Consider the following 20,218-nt stretch of genomic DNA (forward strand, 5'->3'; position numbering starts at 1 on the left):
CTGTTCACCCTTCTGGAAATTCAAGTATATCAGTTCCCTGAGAGCTAGGGGATGGATAACTCAAGGGCTTCCATAAAGGGCTGGGAAAAGGAGAACAAACAGAAGCAAAATTCAAAAGGTGATTCCAGGAACTATATTCCAGGATTCAGGTGATATGCCCATTTGGTATGCTATGTACTGTCTCTTTAAGAAACAGGTTCACATTTGGAAATACAGAAAGGTATCTGCTATATTTGAATTGGTTCTTTCTCCCCATAGCAGCCTGCCTTTACTTCTATATCTCCTGTGCTCTTATACCACTTGGAGAGGGACACCAGGATTGTTGGGAAGAGACAGAAAGGCATCCAGGTCTTATAAATGTTTTTAGAGGCACACAGGAGAAACCACATGTTTTGTCCAGCAATAGATGAAGTCACATGAAAATACCAAATTGGTTTTGGCTCAGATTAATATTTGACACTCACCTGCATGTTACTGACTGCAATTATTAAATAGAAGATTATTAATAAATCTAAGGTGAATATATGATTTTTAGGCAGCCTTTACAAAGCTAGCATGTAACAAAAAAAGAAAAAGATATGGAAATAACACAAAATATGATTTCCAAACCATGACTGTAATTTTACATCTTGTCTGTGTATTTCAGGGACATTTAAGTGACAGCAAAATGGATGTCAAAACAAACTGTCAGTCCTGGCACATTTCATGATATTGAGAAAATTTTGAGTCAAATCCCAGGGGCACTGACAGCAAGAAGGCAGTCACAAAGCAACATACTCAAAAAAACAACAACCCAAAACAAGCTAGAGTATCGCACACTGCCACTATCATAATAATAATAATAAAATCTCCCAAACTACAGATTACATTCACTAGCCAGAGATACATCTTCCTCTTCCTGTTTCTTTTTAAGACAGAATTCTCCTATGAGAATCTTCTTCCATGTGGGGTATTCAGATTCAGCAGCCACTACCACAAGAAACTCAATTCCACTTACCTCAAGTAAAGAGACATCTAATTAAACGGACTTGTGCAGTAACAAGTCATTTTATAAACCCCTTCCAAGAAGATGACATAGAGAAGCACCAGACCATTACTAAGACTAATTTGGGACTAACTAATCTTCGGAATTAATCCATCCAATGTAAATTAATTCTACTTCATCATGGAAACTTGCAGAAGCATTCAGAGCAGGTTTAGTCTAGGAAGACTTTTGCTTAACTAGATTTATGGTTTAGTTGCTGTAATGTATATATTTGTACACTTATAATGAGAAGTGGACAATAAATTATATGAACAGAAATAGAAAATTAAGTGGCACATTCTATGGACATTTAAATAATTCCTATATATCTGTCAGAACTGATATAAATCAATGAAACTGATTCCAAGGTGGCAATGAATAGGATCAATTAACTGTGGTTTGCTGCACAATATATATACACACACAAATATTAATGATCAAATATTTTATGAAAATCTAAGTTGCATGGAAAGACTGAATATTTGAGAAAGTTCTAAATGATGTAGCCTATCCAGCAATTAAAAATAAAAACCATACGATGTCTGAAAACCCAGAACACCTGATTCACATGTTGTTACAGGTAGTCCTTGATTTACAATCATAACTGATGGTTGGGAACCCCTGCTTTATAACATCAACACAAAAATAATTTAAATTGGTTCTTGAGCCGCAATGCCTAATACAAATCCTAAATTATATCATTTATGTGATGTCATGATACAGAGATGTCAGACAAGATGTCAGATGATACAGAGGTGCCAGATGCCCACACCTCAATATCCCTTTTTTCTTCCTTACTTTAATATGTGTCTCCTAATAGAAGTTCCAAGAGTCTTATTGAATGCAGTGAGATGAAAGTACAATAAATAAATTAATACACAAAATTAGACCTATATGTTTGCTTATGAAAGATATCCAGAAGAGGCCTTGGCAGCTGTGATTTAATGGTTAAAGTATATAGTACATCATCAGAGTTTGAAGGGACCTTGGAGGTCATCTAGTTCAACTTCCTGCTGTAGCAGGAGACACTATCCCATTTCAGACTAATGGCAGTCCAGTCTCTTTTTCAAAGACTCCAGAAGTGTTACAATAGGGCTGGGAATATTCAAATTCTAAATTCTGCTCAACTCTGAAGCTTCAAGGTCAGCTAGTCTCATTCATCCCACCTAAAACTGCTGTTATTGTTACAAGGAAAAGAGGGAGATCACAACAGCAATTCTAAGGTCCTTATGAAAAGGTGGGCACAAACAATAAAACAAATTTTATAGCATGCCATACGTATCATCACTAAGTTATCCCATGCTCCTGAGCAGTTGCTATAGTCAAGGAATGCAATGGAAAGTAGAGGAGATGTATATCACTAGTAAAAAGTTCAGCGTGAAAAAAATGGGGCTCTTTATTCTGCTAGGAACTATGAATAATCTCAAATTTATCTTATACTATTATTCATAAAAAGATACTCCTTACAAGTGTTACTGCATTTTTTTTAAAAAAAATAGAATCCTGCAATATATTCTCAATTGCGCAGGTTGTTATTTTGTACTATTCCTGCTGAAAAGTAGTAATATGCATCATAAAAGATCAGGAATAAATAAAACATGATTACTTTGTGCTTCATGCATTAGGATCTGGATTTCTACCATGTGATGTATATTAGGAACTGTGTAATCTGCAAAAAAAGAAAGATCAAAGCAACTCTATAAGGATGGTGATGATTTTAAGTCTATCCAGGATGAAAACATGACTTTTATGACATATGCTAACAGTGAAATTCAGCACTCATTTCTAACGATATTTGGTTTGTGTTTTTGCCTCCATTTCTACTTCCAGCTGGCAACGTTAGTAATTTTTTCAGAAATCCAACTCAGGGAACAGTAACTCAGCACAACATTAGTGTCAAACATCTGAAATGAGATTTTGATTTGCTAGCCCCCTATCCATTACTATAAATCTATTTGCTTCAAAGACATTTAGTGGCAAAGAAGGGTTGTAAAATAACTATAGGTGTGTGGCAGGCTGAAGTTGCTTGCTGCCTCAGTGAAACTTTCTAAAAGTTTAGATGGGTTCTTTTAAATTGCTTTCAGTTTGGTCAAGTGGTTAAGGCCTAGAAACCAGGAAACTGAGTTCTAGTCTTGCCTTAGGCATGAAAGTTAGCTAGCTGTGTGACTTTGGACAATCAATCAATTCACTTGGTTGATCTGACAAAAAACAGACCCTGCACTTGCAGGAAAACGCTAGGGGAAAAAAGTATTTAGTTTATCAAATTCCCTAGTTCCTTATATTCATGGCTGCCTGCTTATTTATTTAATTTATGCATATTATTTTTATCCTGACTTTTCTTCAGGAGCTTAGACTAGTGTGTGCCATATTCCTACTGGAGCTTTTTGAAGACCTTTGTGAGGTAAATTTGGCTGAGAAAGAGAGATTATCCCCAATAATTCACTGAGCTTCTATACATTTATTATATCATAGTCTCTTTTAGTTCCACATCTAAAAATATTTAAGATGTATTGATCTTCTTGTACAGGGAGTCCTCAACTTACAACAATTGAACCCAAAATTTCCATTGCTAATTAACAAATGTCTTGCTTAGCAAAGTGAGTTTTACCCCATTTCATGACTTTCTTGCCATAGCTGTTAAGTGAAAACACTGCAGTTGTTAAGTTAGTATCACAGTTGGTAAGTGAATCTCCCTTCCCCATTGACTTTGCTTGTCAGAAGGTTGCAAAAGGTGATCTTAGGATGCTGAGACATTGCAACTGTCATAAATAAGAGTCAGTTACCAAGTGTTTGAATTTTGATCATGTGACCAGGGGGATGCTGCAACAGTCATAAGGGTGAAAAATAGTCATATGTCACTTTTTTCAGTGTTGTTGTAACTTCAAACAGGCATTAAATGAACAATTGTTAAGTCAAGGATTATTTATTTATTTATTTATTTATTTGTTTGTTTTTATAAACCGCCCTTCTCCCGAGGGACTCGGGGCGGTGTACAGAGTAAGGTAGGCAAACATAATGGAACAGTACAGAAAAACAATAAACAAAACAAACTGGGACCTCAATTAGAGCTATCAGGCCAGGCCGGACTGCTGGAATAGGTAAGTCTTCAAGTCGCGCCGGAAGGTGCGGAGGTCGGGGGCCATCCGGATTTCAGTTGGTAAGCAGTTCCAGAGGGCTGGCGCACCCACTTAGAATGCCCTCCCCCTGGGGGCCACCAGCCGACATTCCTTGAGCGGTGGCACCCTGAGGAGGCCCTCTCTGTGGGAGCGCACAGGGCGGTGGGGTGTTGACATCGGCAGAAGGTGCTCCCATAGGTAGTCCGGACCCATGCCATGTAGGGCTTTGTATGTCATTATTAGCACCTTGAACTTCACCCGGAAGGCAACTGGAAGCCAGTGCAGCGCACGGAGGAGAGGTGTGATATGGGAGTATCGGGAGGCTCCCAAAAGTGTCCGTGCCGCTGCACTTTGCACCAGTTGAAGATTCCGAGTGGATCTCAAGGGCAGCCCCATGTAGAGTGCGTTACAGTAGTCTAGGCGAGAGGTCACAAGGGCATGGGTGACTGTACGTAAGGCATCCAGGTCCAGATAAGGCCGTAGTTGGCGCACCAGTCGAACCCAGGAGAAGGCCCCCTTGGTCACAGCTCCTATGTGATCTTCCAGGGAGAGCTGTGAGTCTAGGAGGACACCCAGGTTGCGGGCCCTATCAACAGGGGGTAGTAACTCATCCCCGATGTTAAGGGATGGGATGCTCTGAGTAACCTGGCTTGCCGGTACGAACAGCCATTCAGTCTTGTCCGGGTTCAGTTGAAGCCTGTTCCTCCCCATCCATTCCCGGACCGCTTTCAGGCAGCGGGACATCACGTCAAGGGCATCACTGATGCTGTTTGGAGTTGAGATGAAAAGCTGGGTGTCATCAGCATACTGATGGTACCCTACTCCAAAGCTACGAATGATCTCACCCAGCGGTTTCATGTAGATGTTGAACAGGAGAGGCGAGAGGACCGACCCCTGAGGGACTCCGCAAACGAGAGGCCTCGGAGTCGACCTCTGTCCCCCTGCCAGCACCGACTGCGAGCGACCCTGGAGAAAGGAGGAGAACCAACGCAGAACCGTGCCTCCCACTCCCAGTCCCCTGAGGCGCCGCAGCAAGATACCATGGTCGATGGTATCGAAAGCCGCCGAAAGGTCTAATAAGACTAGGACAGAGGAATGGCCCCTGTCCCGGGCTCTCCAGAGATCATTCATCAGAGCGACCAATGCCGTCTCCGTGCTGTAGCCCGGCCTGAAGCCCGATTGGCACGGGTCTAGATAAACCGCTTCATCCAGGACCTGAGGAAGTTGGTGCGCCACCACGCTCTCAACAACCTTCGCAAGGAAGCGAAGATTGGAGACTGGACGAAAGTTATTCAATGAGGATGGGTCCAAGGTGGGCTTCTTGAGGAGAGGTCTCACCACCGCCTCCTTCAAGGCGGTGGGGAAGTGACCCTCACTCAGAGAAGCAGAGATGACCACCAGGAACCAGCCTCGTGTCCCCTCTCGAGCCGCATAAGCCAGCCAGGAAGGGCACGGGTCCAGTAAGCATGTGGAGGAGCTCAACCTCCTCATAATCCTGTCCACTTCCTTAGTAGTCACAGGATCAAATTCCTCCCAGATGACATCGACAAGACTGTCCATGTCTTGTTCTTCCAACTCAGCCCAGTTGGAGTCCAGGCCGGTTCGAATCCGAGCAATTTTATCCAGCAGATATTGACCGAATTCCTCGGCTCGACCCTGCAAGGGTTCCTCCCTCACCTCTTGGTTCAGCAGGGAGCGAGTCACCCTGAACAAGGCAGCCGGGCGATTATCTGCGGACGTGATGAGGGTGGAAAAGTAGTTGGATTTTGCCACCCTTATCGCAGCGAGATAAGACCTGGTGAGGATTCTTAATCGCAATCGGTCAGATTCAGATCGACTGGATCTCCAACGGCTCTCTAGGCCCCGTCTCCGACGAGAATCTATACTATAGTTAAACTCTTAATTTAGTTAAAGAAAAAAGTGTATCTTAAACATTCACTTTGTAACAGTGTAAATATTCAGGAAAACCAGAGAAGGTATATATTCTATTACCTCAAAAACCCTTGAGAATTAACACTGTATTAATTGCAAGGGGGGGGAAACCCTCTTCCTTTGGTCCAGGTCCAAAAGTAAAGGTGGTGGTAAATGAGCCATATTAAGGAAGAACAGTATGTCAATGATAATTAACAGTTATCAAGATTAATTATTTAGAGAATGTGGTGGAAAGAAAAGCACTCTTATCTACCCAGTCAGTTTCCCTTTCTGCCTTTTGCTTAGCTTTAAGTGATCAATAAGCAATATGAAAGTCATTATCAAAAAGCTTATCCATGAAACAATTACATATAGAAGTTCGTTGGATTATGGTTTCTTTTCAAGAAAAATTGGGGATTCGACTGATAGGTTTCTCCACCTACTTCAATGAAATATATTGCTCAGTCTATGCAGGTATGTGTAATAGATATAGAAGAAATAAGAATGGAACAGAACGGAACGGAATGGAACAGAACAGAATAGAATATTCTTTATTGGCCAAGTGTGATCAGACACACAAGGAATTTATCTCTGGTTCGTAAGATCACGGTGTATATATAAACAGCAAGTAACAGGTCATAAATCATAGTTACAATCATTAACCATAAGTTACAAACAACAATTGATAAATCATAAAAAACCAATATGAGAATATAGATGGGAAGATGAGGGGTCTGTGGATATTTTCCCAGCCCTCTTTCTGGATAGGAGGATCTAATAGGAGATTTCACCTCCTCCTACAGAAATCATGCTCTTGCTTGCATGTACTTTTGGTGGGATACAAAAACAATTCTTCTTGAGGGAGAGATGAATAACATGGCACTGCAGGTCACCTCTATTAGAGTTGGCTGTTTGATGGCTACAACCTGTACTGTAATACAATACAGAGAAAACGGTGAAGTCCTCTCTTCCTTTCGGCCTTGTAAAGTAGTCTAGGAAAGAAGCACTTCCAGAAGTACTAGCTGTATCTTTATTGTATGGCTACACCAGGGGTGTCAAACTCGCAATGTTATGTGACGTGTCGTGACGCATCACAACTTTTTTTCCATTGCCGGCAATGGGATGGGCGCGGTTTCGCCATGACGTATCTGGCCCGTGGGCTGCCAGTTTGATACCCCTGGGCTACACTTACAGAATCTTGCACCTCAGAAAGTATATAACACCCCCCCTTACAGTCCAAGAAACTAGGGAGGTCCCTTCTGAGATCTTTGCTACTTCCCCATTCCTTCTGTGGATTCAGCTGCCTCTTATCCGATCACTGTCTCATCTATAGTTCTTCCTCCTATTTCCCAAGGTCTTTCTCACACTCCATTATATTCCCCTAGAAAAACAAGGAGAGCAACCCCTCTTTGGGCAAAGCAAAACTGGAGTATGCTCTGGTCATAGGCAGGAATTTAGAATGCTTTTGGTTGAAACGTTTAACATGTCTTTGATTACTACTTTAAGGGGATTATAAGTCCAGCAATGTGAGCAGCCAAAGCAACAAAGCTTAGCAGCTCTACTCATAGACTGGCAAGTGCTTTGTCCAGAGTTCAGAGTCCCAGGCTGATAGTAAAAATAAAAATGAAAATGTTTTCATTACATAGGGACTATTTCTTTGGGGAAGCATGGAAAAAATGTCTCCTCTTTTACTACAAATTTACAACTCCATACATTTTCATCCCAGCTCAGCACGTAACTGCACCTATATTTGCAAATGAAGGGTAACAGATTCAGTTGAAGTGGAGTTTTGGGGAAAATACTTCTAATCCAGGGGTCCCTAACCCCCAGGCCACAGCCCACTACCGGGCTGTAGCCTGTTTGGAACCGGGCCACAGACCAGCTGGCGAGGGCATGCGCACACGCATAGTTCAATTTGCATGAGTGGCGCACCAGCTCAAGTGGGCCGGTTCCCCTTTCCCCTCCCTCCACCAGGCTGCCAAGCCATAAAGTTTTGGGGACAGCTGCCCTAATACCATCTGACCAAAGGAAATAAAGGGCTAACTTAGCAATAAATAAACCCTCAACTGAAGGAGAAAATATGGCATCAAATTAGGCAAATAAAATTAACCTCCCCCCTCCCCAAATACACATTCCTAGGGAAACTAAACTGTCAGCTCAACCATAAAACATTTAGTAGATCAAGACATGCTGGTATTTATACTCAGGGCGGTTTATAGGGAAAATTAAAAGTTAAAATACATCATATACAATTAAAAATGATTAAAACTAAGATTAAATTAATCCCTGAACTTAACTAAAACCCCATTAATTAAATAATTAAAACCCCTCAGTCTGGGCCAGACAACTCAAAAAACCAAGTTTTCAAGTCCCTACGAAATGAGCGAAGGTCGGGGGCGGTCCGAAGCTCCGTGAGAAGCTGGTTCCAAAGGGCCAGCGTGCCCACAGAGAACGCCCTTCCCCTGGGAATAACCCGCCAGCATTCCTTAACCGGCGGTACCCTAAGAAGGCCCTCCCTGTGGGAGCGCACAGGACGATGGGAAGTTGATGCCGGCAGCAGGTGTTCCCTTAGATAATCCGGACACAAGCCATTTAGAGCTTTATAGGTCATTACCAGCACCTTGAATCTCACCCGGAGGGCAACCGGAAGCCAATGCCGCTCACGGAGAAGAGGTGTTACACAGGAGTATCAGGAAACTCCCATAACAACTCGCACAGCTGCATTCTGCACCAGCTGAAGCCTCCGAGTGGTCCTCAAGGGCAGCCCCATGTAGAGAGCGTTGCAGTAGTCTAGCCGGGAGGTCACAAGCGCATGGGTGACTGTGCGTAGGGCATATTGGTCCAGATAGGGCCGCAACTGGCGCACCAGACGAAGCTTGGCAAAAGCCCCCCTGGTCACGGCTCCTATATGATCTTCAATATTGAGCTGTGAATCCAAGAGGACGCCCAAGTTGCGAGCCCTATCGATGGGGGATAACACCTCACCCCCCATCATTAGTGGTGGAACAACCTGGTTTATCCGAGATGCCGATATGCACAGCCACTCAGTCTTGGCAGGATTGAGTCGAAGCCTGTTTCTCCCCATCCAAACCTGCACCGCCTCCAGGCAACGGGACATCACGTTGAGTGCATCACTGGGTTGGTTCGGGGTGGAAAGAAAAAGTTGGGTATCATCAGCGTACTGATGATACCCCACCCCAAAACCACGAATGAGCTCGCCCAGCGGTTTCATGTAGATGTTGAACAGGAGGGGAGAGAGGACCAACCCCTGAGGGACTCCACAAATGAGAGACCTCGGGGCGGACCTCTGCCCTCCCGTCAACACCGACTGCGAGCAGCCCAGGAGGGAGGAGAACCACCGTAAAACAGTGCCTCCCACTCTCAACCCACTGAGACGCCGCAGTAGGATACCATGGTCGATGGTATCGAAAGCCGCTGAGAGATCTAAAAGGACTAGGACAGAGGAACAGAGGCTGGGAAAATACTAGGAGGCTAAGAGAAGTTTGGAAAACAGGGACAGATATAGCATTCCCTAGAGAGGAATTGAGTTCTTTCTTTCAAACCCCCTATGATCTCATAGTTATTCCCTACTCGCCTCATGACCTCACATGGACAGATGATGTGCTATATTCAATCAAATATCTTGCTTCTGTACCCATAATCTGCAACATCTACAAAGAGGGCTTGTCAGCCTCCTCCCCGTTTTTTTTAAAAAAATTGTCTTTGCCTCCAGCGTTGATCAATACAGTACATTAATGTTTTCTTCATTGAAAGTGTGCTAGTATTTGGGTTTGATTTTTTTTAAAAAAACACCCTAAAATTTATCTTTCACTCACAAAGAAGCTCCATATAAATTTCAAGAAGAGGGACTAGGAAAAAGAGAATTTGTAATATGTTTCCATGCTACAAGGAAATATCTGAAGGCAGGCCTAGTCAGAGAAAGGGCTGGGCTCAGCAAAATGAAGTGAAAAATGGATCCTGTTCTGTTTGCAGAAAACAGCTACCTAAACTTAGCAATTCTGAAAGCACATTCAACTAACAAATGTTGTTGTGTTTATTCTGATTCAATGAAACATAAACTGATAACTGATGCTGATATTTTTAGATTATTGCATTCATCCCATCTGTTTTCTCTCTTTGTTTTATATCTAACAATAAAATCCATGAAAATGCTCACAATTCATTCTGATTGTTCACAGAATACTTTCTGAAGTAGGTCTTCAAATACCTTGGTTCATTATTCCACATTAAAAATAGATACAAAAAGGTACAATTCCTGTTTTCTTCTGACCCCTATCTTTAAGAACAGCAACCATAATGGATAACTTTCAAGACTCTACATCAAGTGGGGTTTTTTGTAGCCTCTTGACTTGGAATATAAAATTGCTTAATACTGATTCTTCAGCAATGCTTTTTGTACATTAACTTCATCAGAGAATTGTTCAAACCAAAGAATCCTCTGAGTTTAATGTTTTCCTAAACTCCCTTTGGAGACAAGTTTTAATAACACGACTTTACTTAATTGTCTAAGCATCTGTTATGCTTCATCTTTAATAGTCCCATTAAAGTTCTTTATAAATAATTTTATTTCTTTCCCATTTTATACTTTTAGTGACTTTTTGGCATTTCCAGGGAAATCATTAATTAAGAAATCTATTAATCAGATCAGGGTAACTCTGTCCCCGACTTTAGTGACTAGCTAAAGTGTAATTATTATTATTTATTTACTATCCAATTATTATCCAGCAAACAGATGGAAATTTTCAACAGAAGTGTTTTACAGTTGTGTGACTAAACCAACATGAGACGTTAAGGACTGGCTACTTGATAAGAATATAATAAAAATAAAGACTTGGAGAAAAGGAAACATTAAAATATGAGGGGAACATGGAACATTCAAGAATAAAGATAAAACCAGAATACACATCCCATCTCTTCAACTGAAAAGACTGGAAAGCATATATCTGAAGTAAACCTTTCAGGATCCAGTGACAATGTGACTTTTTCTCATCTGAATTAACAAAGGCTCCTGAAGTCTGTATTGTCAAGAGTAAAAAGCAGTACAGGAAAAAGATAATAACAAGATACAGGGCATAAATAATGCAAAGCTTGCCATAGGTTGATGTTTTGGAAAGGTTTTGTTAGTGCAAATATATTTAATCTATTAACTGACTTTAAGGCATCAGGCTAAAAATCAGGAAACAGTGAATTCTAATCCCGCCTTAAGCATGAAAGCTGGCTGGGTGACTTGGGGCCAGTCACTCTCTCTCAGCCCATTTTACCTCACAGGGTTGTTGTTGAGGGAAAATAGGAGGAGGGGTATTAGAGCCTTGGTGGAGCAGTGGGCTAATGCCTCCTTAAGTAACACCAGCTGCCTGCAATTAGTGCAGGTTCGCATCCCACCAGGCTCAAGGTTGACTCAGCCTTCCATCCTTCCGAGGTAGGAAAAATGAGGACCCAGATTGTTGGGGGCAATTAAGCTGACTTTGTAATAATGCCGCTTGGGGTGTGTGTGAAAGCCCTAATAAGCAGGCATATACATAGAATGAAGGCTACTGCTAAGCTTGTAAGCCGCCCTGAGTCTTCGGAGAAGGGCAGGATATAAATGGAATTAAAATAAAAAAAAATATGTTTGCTTATTAAAAATAATTAAATTTAAGTTGATGGGGGAAAACTCATTTTGGCCTATAGATGCAAACCCTTCCATCCTTTCAGTTAATTCAAACTATATTGAATATACTGAACACTATTCAATAAAGTTTAACTATATCTGCATCGGTATTGTAGTTAGCATCCACCACTTCATCCTGAGAGCTGATAACTCCTGACTTAATACTACAAAGAAATATCCTAAATATTTCTAATCATCTCTTTCTTCAGTATTCATGAATATTGTTACCACTCCATTTCTGTGAGTTCTTTATTTTACTTTTCTGTGACTTCTTCACTTTAGAATTTGCCTCTTTCACTTCTGAAAGCTAGAAACTGTGAGCTACACTTGTAATTTTTTGCAAGTACAATCCAGATGACTTTGTAACATGTATAATAGAGAATATATCAAATCTCATTCAAACTTCAAGGGTTGATGAAGATCAGTGGTGGCAGTTATTCGCATAACACTGTATTGCTTATGGCATTACAGTGAGACAAAAGTAATCAGTAAAAAGTGAAGAATAATAAACAATTAATCTATTGTGTATTTGATTATGTTAAAATAATATGAACAATAATCTCACAGGGGATGTGCATTCAGAAATGAAATACATGAAACAGTTTAATTCAATCAATGAACTAGCACATTTATTTCCACTTTCGTATGATTTGCTAATTTTGACTTGAAAGTTAATAGTTATGAGTGAAATACTAGTAGTCTTCAACTTAGGACTATTTGTCTAATGAGTATTCAAAGTTATAACATTTGACATTTCCTGGTTTATTAATGATAGTCATCAATTATGGTTATGATTACAAGAGTGGACAAGTGTATATATACACACACATATACAATATACACGTTGCTTTAGAGAAAAAAGAAGTAGGGAAATGATGGTTCGTAATGGTCTGAAGAAGTTCAGTGCAGAATCTGAACCTTTTTTCAAAAAGTGGTTGTAAGTCACTTTTAGAAATAAGGTGTAAAAAAAATGTTGATTCATTGAAAAAAGTGCTTACAACTGGTTGCAGCAACCCCATGGTCATATGATAAAAATTTGGGTCCTTGGCAAAACCAGCAGAATCATTTGCAGAATCCCAAGGTCACGTGATCACCATTTGCAACCTTCCCAAGGGCCTTCTGACAAGCAAGTCAGTGGGGGAAGCCAGATTTGCTTAACCATCGTGGCTAAATGTTCATAACATCGGGAGCAAGTCACTTAATGACCGCTTTGCTTAGCAAAGGAAGTTCTTGTCCTGTCCCAGCTGTGGGTGAGGATTATTGGTACAGCATCTTGAAAGAAAGGCTTGAAGATCCCACACTGCCTTAGTTGCAGCCCCAACTATCCCATGAAAGCAGAACAGATAATAGGGGAATTATGAGGGTCTAACCTCATAAAGACAAGAGAGGTCAAAATTGTGCTCACCTATCCCTTATGTGAACTGCTGCATATTCCACACTGAACTTCTTTAGACCCATTATGCGCCATATATTCCCTACTTTTTTTCTCTAAAGCAACATTTATATTGTGTGTGTGTGTTTATGTGTCTGTGTGTGTATATATACACTTGCTTTTTCTTGTAATCATAACCATAATCAATGACAATATCATTAATAAACCATGAAATGTCAAGCTGTAGGAACATTACTCAATCCACGGATTCACCGTTTTTTAACTATAATAGGTATATATGATTGGTTTTCTTTGCTGTCCTATTTATAACTCCGTTACTTATTAAGTTGTATCATATCTCATGTTGAAAGCAATCAGTGGGTTCGCTACAAGAGCTTTTTCTGAGCTCAGCAGTCATTAAAGGGAACTGATGAGAGAAGAAAAGGGAGAGATTAAACATGTAAGGTTCAGAGCCTCACACAAGAGCATTCTCATTTTATCTGCTGAAGTGGCACATATGATATTATTTTACCTTTTATCACGGTAATTTGAAGAATGACTAGTAAAACAACTTTCAGATACGGAAGAGCAAGTTTGTATATGAGAACCCAGATCACTAATTTAGAATTTCTATTTCTCACAGTCAAGCACGCGTAACGTGTCAAACTACATTACATTAAATGCAAATGGTATAGCTGACTCTTTGATTTTTACTTTAAAATAAGCAGTCAGACAATCACATGAGAGAAGTCATTTAACCTCCTTCTTTGCAATTGCTTTTTGCTGTTTGTGTGTGCACAGGCACATATATTAAATAATACATACGAGTGTGTTTACATATGTGGATGCTTAAAAATATAGGTAGGCCTCGACCTATGGCCACAATTCAGCCCAAAGTTTCTGTTGCTAAGTGAGAGATTTGTTAAGTGAATTTTGTCCCATTTTACGAACATTCTTGCCATAGTTGTCAAGTGAATCACAGCAGTTGTCAAGCTAGTATCACAGTTGTTAAGTGAATCTGGCTTCCCCATTGATTTTGCTTGTCAGAAGCTCGCAGAAGTTGATCACAGGATCCGGGAATACTGCAACTGTCATAAATATGAGTCAGTTGCCAAGCATCTGAATTGGGGATACTACAATGGTCATAAGTGTGAAAAATGGCCACAAATCACTTTTTTCATTGCTGTTGTAATTTCTAATGGTCACTAAATAAATTGTTGTAAGTCAAGGATTACCTACACACACACACACACACACACACACACACACACACATATGTGTATGTGTGTGTGTGTGTGTGTGTATGTGTATATATATATATATATATATATATATATATATATATATATATATGTATATATGTATATATGTATATATGTATATATGTATATATGTATATATGTATATATGTATATATGTATATATGTATATATGTATATATGTATATATGTATATATGTATATATGTATATATGTATATATGTATATATGTATATATGTATTCTGATTGAGTGGGGGTGTGTTTTGAGTGGATGGGCTGGTCTCAGCTGCCAGCCTTAGACCTGAGCTGGTGAGTTTTGCTGCTTTTGTTCGGCTTCATGTTTGTGGTGGTGCCATGTTTTTATAGTGGGTGTCATCCATTCAAAACACACTCCCACCCAATCAGAACACACTTACTCCCCCACCCAATCAGAGCACACCTCCACCCACAGAACACACCCCCTCTGGCAGTTTAAAAAAGAGGAACAAACAGCCACATGCTTCTCCCAGAAGAAGGAAGCAGAAGCCACCAGCCTGATGATGACGGATGGGATTCCGTCGAAATGTCGCCCCTACACCTTTAGTTCTATGCGGGGAAAAACCCGAATAACCAAAGATCCACATACGAACACCCGCGAAAACCTCAGAAAACAAATATCTTACCTCTACGGGGAGGAAATCCACCAGCTAACTAGGACCTATGAAAAACTCGAAGTACGAAGAGCTTCCATTCTGTGTGGCCTCACATTCCTACGCAACTGCCGAGATCAAAATTTAATCCCCACATCCTTCCAATTGAAATTCCACTCCAACTCTGCAGCCATCAAACGCATCCTGATAAGAACTGAACTGGCCCTAATCAGAAATGAACTCCACAGAAAAAGATTCCTCCTGGACCGAATCAACAGAGACCTCCTCACACTTCACCTCAAACTCAGCAACAAGATCCACCCCACACTTTGGGACAAATTCAAACAAATCGCTGTCTGGAGAGCTGAAACAGAGACTGCCTACAAAACAGACACACACACCAATAAACTCCGAAGACTAAAGGAACGCCAGAAACAAACCCCTCCTCTCTCACAGCAACACATGAAACAAACTGTGCACAACATCTCAGATAGGATTCTCACCAAAGCCGAAACCAACGTCCTGTCTAAAGGATTTAATTTTGCAGTCGCTCCCAAACACATTCCCACGGAAACCATTATATGCGGAGTCGAATCCAGCCTGACCAAAATTAACCCTGATGACGCCAACAAAATCAGACTCGAAGTGACCAACATCCTCTGCACCAGCAAACCACCCAAAAGCAACTTACCCAAAGAGGAACAGACAGCACTACTTAACCTAAAAAATGACACCAGCATAATCATTCTGCCAGCAGACAAAGGCAACGCCACGGTGGTAATGAACTCATCTGACTACCATACCAAATTATCCAACCTACTCCAAGACTCCACATACAAACTCCTCAAGACAGATCCCACCACCTACCTGGAAAAAACCACAAAATCCAAAATAAAAGCCACCCCATCAGTGAAGAGATCCAGAAAACAATCATTCCCAGAGAAAAATCATCCAGATGTCCTAAGCTCTATGGTCTGCCCAAGATACACAAAGAAGGAACCCCACTCAGACCCATAGTCAGCTCCATAGGCTCACCTCTACAAAATCTAGCCAAATTTCTTGCCAAACAACTACAGCCTTATGCAAATTCCATCACCTCACACGTACAAGATTAATTCCATTTCATAGAGATCATAAGTAAACTAAACTTACAGCCCTGTGACCTACTTGTGAGCTTCGATGTCGTATCCCTCTTCACCCAAGTGCCAATCAAAGAAGCCTTGACAGCTAACCTAAATAAATACAACCCCCCAAAACACATCCTAGATCTGACCAACCACTGCCTATCTAACACATACTTCATCTACAATGGACAAAGATACAAACAAATGGAAGGAGCACCCATGGGATCACCCCTTTCACCTGTCATCGCAAACCTCTACATGGAACACTTTGAAACCCTTGCTCTAGAAAAATCCAACCACAAACCCAAACTCTGGCTCAGATACGTAGATGACACCTTCGTAATCTGGCCACACGGCAAAGAAAAACTGGATGACTTCCTCACACACCTCAATAGCCTACACCCCAAAATACAATTCACCATGGAAACAGAAGCTAACAATCAACTTCCCTTCCTTGATGTCTTAGTCTACAAGAAATCCAACGGCTCCCTAGGACACACTATCTACCATAAAAAACACACACAAACTGCTATCTGAACGCACTCTCACACCACCACCCAGCACAGATCAACTCCGTAGCCAAGACACTCATCTCCAGAACAAAACACCTAGCTGACGAACAACACCAAAAAACCGAACTACACACTCTCACTAATGTACTAACAGCCAATGGATTCCAAAGAAACACGATTACCAACTTAATCCGAAGAGAGACACCCACAAAAACCCAAGACAGAGAACAAGAAAATGGCAAAGCCCTCCTCCCATACTTAAAAGGGACCACAGACAGAATCAGCAAGGTCCTCCAAAAACACAACATCAAAACAGCATTCTACACAGACAGAAAAATATCCACCATCCTAAGAAACCCCAAGGACATAATTGGCTTAGAAAACCAAGGAGTATACGAAATCCCATGCACCACCTGCCCCACCACATACATCGGACAGACCAACAGAAGAATAAGTGCACGCATTGAAGAACACAAAAACTCACTCAGAAAAGGAGAACAAACTTCATCCCTGGTCCAACACTTTGAAGCCACGGGACATGAAATTGATTTTAAAAAAACCAAAACTATCGCCAAAATTGAACATTTTAACAACAGAATAATCAGAGAAGCCATTGAGATAGAAAAACGCCCCCACAGCATAAACAAACGAGATGATACCTCTCGCCTACCAACCATTTGGAAACCCGCCTTTTTTGACAGACGAGTCCCAACCACCAAGAATGAGACCCAAAGTCATGATAACACCACATGACATCACCACCACACAACCATTCAAAAAGCAAATCCGTACCCACAATGATAACGAGGCACAACCACAAAACAGAAACCTAACTACAGCTGCAACATCAGCCACTTTAAACCCCTCCAAACCACACAATAAGCAAACTGACACCCACTATAAAAACATGGCACCACCACAAACACGAAGCCGAACAAAAGCAGCATAACTCACCAGCTCAGGTCTAAGGCTGGCAGCTGAGACCAGCCCATCCACTCAAAACACACCCCCACTCAATCAGAACACACCCACCATTCAAAACACACTCCCACCCAATCAGAACACACTTACTCCCCCACCCAATCAGAGCACACCTCCACCCACAGAACACACCCCCTCTGGCAGTTTAAAAAAGAGGAACAAACAGCCACTACCACATGCTACTCCCAGAAGAAGGAAGCTGAAGCCCCCAGCCTGATGATGACGGATGGGATTCCGTCGAAACGTCGCCCCTACACCTTTAGTTCTACGCGGGGAAAAACCCGAATAACCAAAGATCCATATATATATATATATATATATATATATATATATATATATATATATGTATGTGTGTGTGTGTGTGTGTGTGTGTGTGTGTGTGTGTGTGTGTGTGTGTGTGTATGTGTATGTGTATGTATATGTATATGTATATGTATATGTATGTATATGTATGTGTATGTGTATATGTATATGTATATGTATGTATATATATATATATATGTATATATATATATATGTGTGTGTGTGTGTGTATATATATATATGTATATATATATGTGTGTGTGTATGTATGTGTATATATATATATATATATATATATATATATATATATATATATGTATGTATGTATATATATGTATGTATATATATATACACATACACATCATTATAGCTGAGCTTCTATGTAATTCTTTATCTACCATTTATTGTTTTGTTTTGTTTTCTTTATACAGTAGTCAATGTTGAATACTGATCAGCTCCTAGCTGGATTACTATATTGTACTTCACAACAGGGCTGCCTTTTGAAGAACATTCAAAAGCTGTAGATGGTACAGAATGGAGCAGCACATGCAGTTTAGAGTATTTCTTGTTATACAACTTTGCTGCTCTGTCAGTTGCACTGATTCCCAGGAAGTTTCCAGGTGCAATTCAAGATGCTAGTCATCACCTATAAAACCTTTAGTGTACAGCAGGGGTCCCCAATTCCTGGTCCGTGGACCAGCAACCGGTCTGCATAAACAAGCAAAGTCCCATCGGTGGGATGCAGGCAACACCCAAAACCACATACCTGCCGTCTGCGGAAAAACCTCTCTCCATGGAACAGGATTTCCTGTGCTTGACATTACTATACAAAATGTTTCAAAGAAATGAAATTAAATCCTGGAAAGTCGTAATAGCTACAATATTATAGAAACAGTTATATAATCATACATTTACTGTAACCATTCAGAATCTCTAGACCGTAAGGGATAAAAATCCAAAAATGAAAACATGTTCACTTTCTTCACACATTTCTACTCTCCAAAATAAAAGTTGTTCCAGCTTTGAAGATCACACTAACTATGCATATTTATTTACTGCAGTGTAAATTAATTTTCAGGCTGGTTAATAGCCATTGAGAGCTTAATTCTATGATTAGTCAACTTACTTAATCTTTTAGCAGCTTCAATAGCATCATTTGCAGTGTCAGCCACAAAGAATTTCTGAACTGTGACCCCATGATCAGCCATCAATTTCTTACTCTGGTATTCTTGCAGGTTTAGCCATCGTCTAGGAGTTAACTGAATACCCTAAAAGCATGAAATAGAGAAAGAGAAAAATATTCATTATAAACAATTATGTAATGGTCAACTCTGCTATCAAGACTTATTGCAACTAGAGATAATCCCAGCTGAAAAAAATATTTCTTATTTTGCAGGGAATGCACTATCTTGAATCTGTACACAAAAACATAAAATCTGAAAAGAAATTAAAATGATACCTGTGTGTGTATATATGGATCTTCGGTCATTCGGGTTTTTCCCCACGTAGAACTAAAGGTGTAGGTACAACGTTTCGACGGAATCCCATCCGTCATCATCAGGCTGGGGGCTTCAGCTTCCTTCTTCTGGGAGTAGCATGTGGTAGTGGCTGTTTGTTCCTCTTTTTTAAACTGCCAGAGGGGGTGTGTTCTGTGGGTGGAGGTGTGCTCTGATTGGGTGGGGGATTAAGTGTGTTCTGATTGGGTGGGAGTGTGTTTGAATGGTGGGTGTGTTCTGATTGGGTGGGGGTGTGTTTTGAGTGGATGGGCTGGTCTCAGCTGCCAGCCTTAGACCTGAGCTGGTGAGTTATGCTGCTTTTGTTCGGCTTCGTGTTTGTGGTGGTGCCATCTTTTTATAGTGGGTGTCAGTTTGCTTATTGTGTGGTTTGGAGGGGTTTAAAGTGGCTGATGTTGCAGCTGTAGTTAGGTTTCTGTTTTGTGGTTGTGCCTCGTTATTATTGTGGGTTCGGATTTGCTTTTTGAATGGTTGTGTGGTGGTGATGTCATGTGATGTTATCATGAGTTTGGGTCTGGTATCATTCTTGGTGGTTGGGACTCGTCTGTCAATCATGGCGGGTTTCCAAATGGCTTCAGCTTCCTTTTTCTCCCAGAAGAAGGAAGCTGAAGCCTCCAGCCTGATGATGACGGATGGGATTCCGTCGAAACGTTGCACCTACACCTTTAGTTCTACGCGGGGAAAAACCCGAATGACCGAAGATCCACATATAAACACCCGCGAAAACCTCAGAAAACAAATATATATATATATATATATATATATATATATATATATATATATATATATATATATATATAT

General features: G+C 40.8%; 1 protein-coding gene across 1 annotated transcript in view; it reads right to left on the bottom strand.

Annotated features, from left to right (window-relative positions):
- Window positions 1-20,218, bottom strand: part of SUCLG2 (succinate-CoA ligase GDP-forming subunit beta) — a 254,905-nt gene that overhangs the window by 160,697 nt on the left and 73,990 nt on the right. Inside the window, exon 2 of the mRNA XM_083355183.1 lies at window positions 19,030-19,171. Within this exon, the coding sequence (XP_083211309.1) occupies window positions 19,030-19,171 (142 nt within the window). The remainder of the gene's footprint in view (window positions 1-19,029; window positions 19,172-20,218) is intronic.

The sequence above is a fragment of the Vipera ursinii genome (assembly GCF_947247035.1).
Source record: "Vipera ursinii genome assembly, chromosome: 2".
NCBI classification, from domain to species: Eukaryota; Metazoa; Chordata; class Lepidosauria; order Squamata; family Viperidae; genus Vipera; species Vipera ursinii.